This window comes from Sinocyclocheilus grahami, unplaced genomic scaffold, assembly GCF_001515645.1.
Source record: "Sinocyclocheilus grahami isolate Dianchi unplaced genomic scaffold, SAMN03320097.WGS_v1.1 scaffold168.1, whole genome shotgun sequence".
NCBI classification, from domain to species: Eukaryota; Metazoa; Chordata; class Actinopteri; order Cypriniformes; family Cyprinidae; genus Sinocyclocheilus; species Sinocyclocheilus grahami.
Window position 1 is genome coordinate 1,173,364 of NW_015505347.1, and position 638 is coordinate 1,174,001.

The 638-nt window shown below is 42.8% G+C and overlaps 1 protein-coding gene across 1 annotated transcript in view; it reads right to left on the reverse strand.

Moving 5' to 3' along the window:
- The window catches only part of LOC107593293 (prolyl endopeptidase-like), a 20,109-nt gene that overhangs the window by 9,889 nt on the left and 9,582 nt on the right, over positions 1 to 638 (reverse strand). The window contains exons 4-5 of the mRNA XM_016282946.1: positions 481 to 615; positions 202 to 411 (exon numbers count right to left, since the gene is read on the reverse strand). Of these exons, the coding sequence (XP_016138432.1) occupies positions 202 to 411; positions 481 to 615 (345 nt within the window). The remainder of the gene's footprint in view (positions 1 to 201; positions 412 to 480; positions 616 to 638) is intronic.

The window sequence follows — 638 nt, forward strand, 5'->3', positions numbered from 1 at the left end:
TTTTTTTTTTAAAGAACTAATAAAAATGAAAAAATAAATAAATAAAAATACCAAAGCTTAAAATGAGATTGAAAACTGAAAATATACAAATACGTGCTAATATAAAATAGTAATAAATACTAATATAGGGTGTAAATACCTAACACTCTTATATACCTGCATGTGTGAATTTGCGCATCGTGCGTGTTTGTGTGTGTTTACCGTCACTCTTGCCCTCCTGCTCAGGATAAGAGTTATAGAAGAGTCCCTTTCCGTCGTGAGTCCAGGACATGCAGGTGAATTTGACCCTCTCCAGTCGGTCCTCCAGAAGTACGGCGCCGTCCACACGCAAGAACCGGATCTCAACCCAGTCAGAGCCGCTGGCGCTGGTGCCGTATGCCAGGTACTCGCCATCCTCAGAGAACGTATAACCTGAGATTAAACCGCAAGCCTTAGCTGACGCTCAATACAGCATCAAACAAACACAGAAACATCCAGCACCTCGTAAAGCAACCGTCCCGTCCTCTGAGAAGCTGTTTGGGTCCAGGAACACACTGGGCTCAGCTTCGAGGTTCTTCTGCATGTACAAAACACTCTGGTTCTGCAGACCAGTGTTGTAAAAGTGAAAATACCTTCAGGAGAGGGTTACAAAAAAAAAA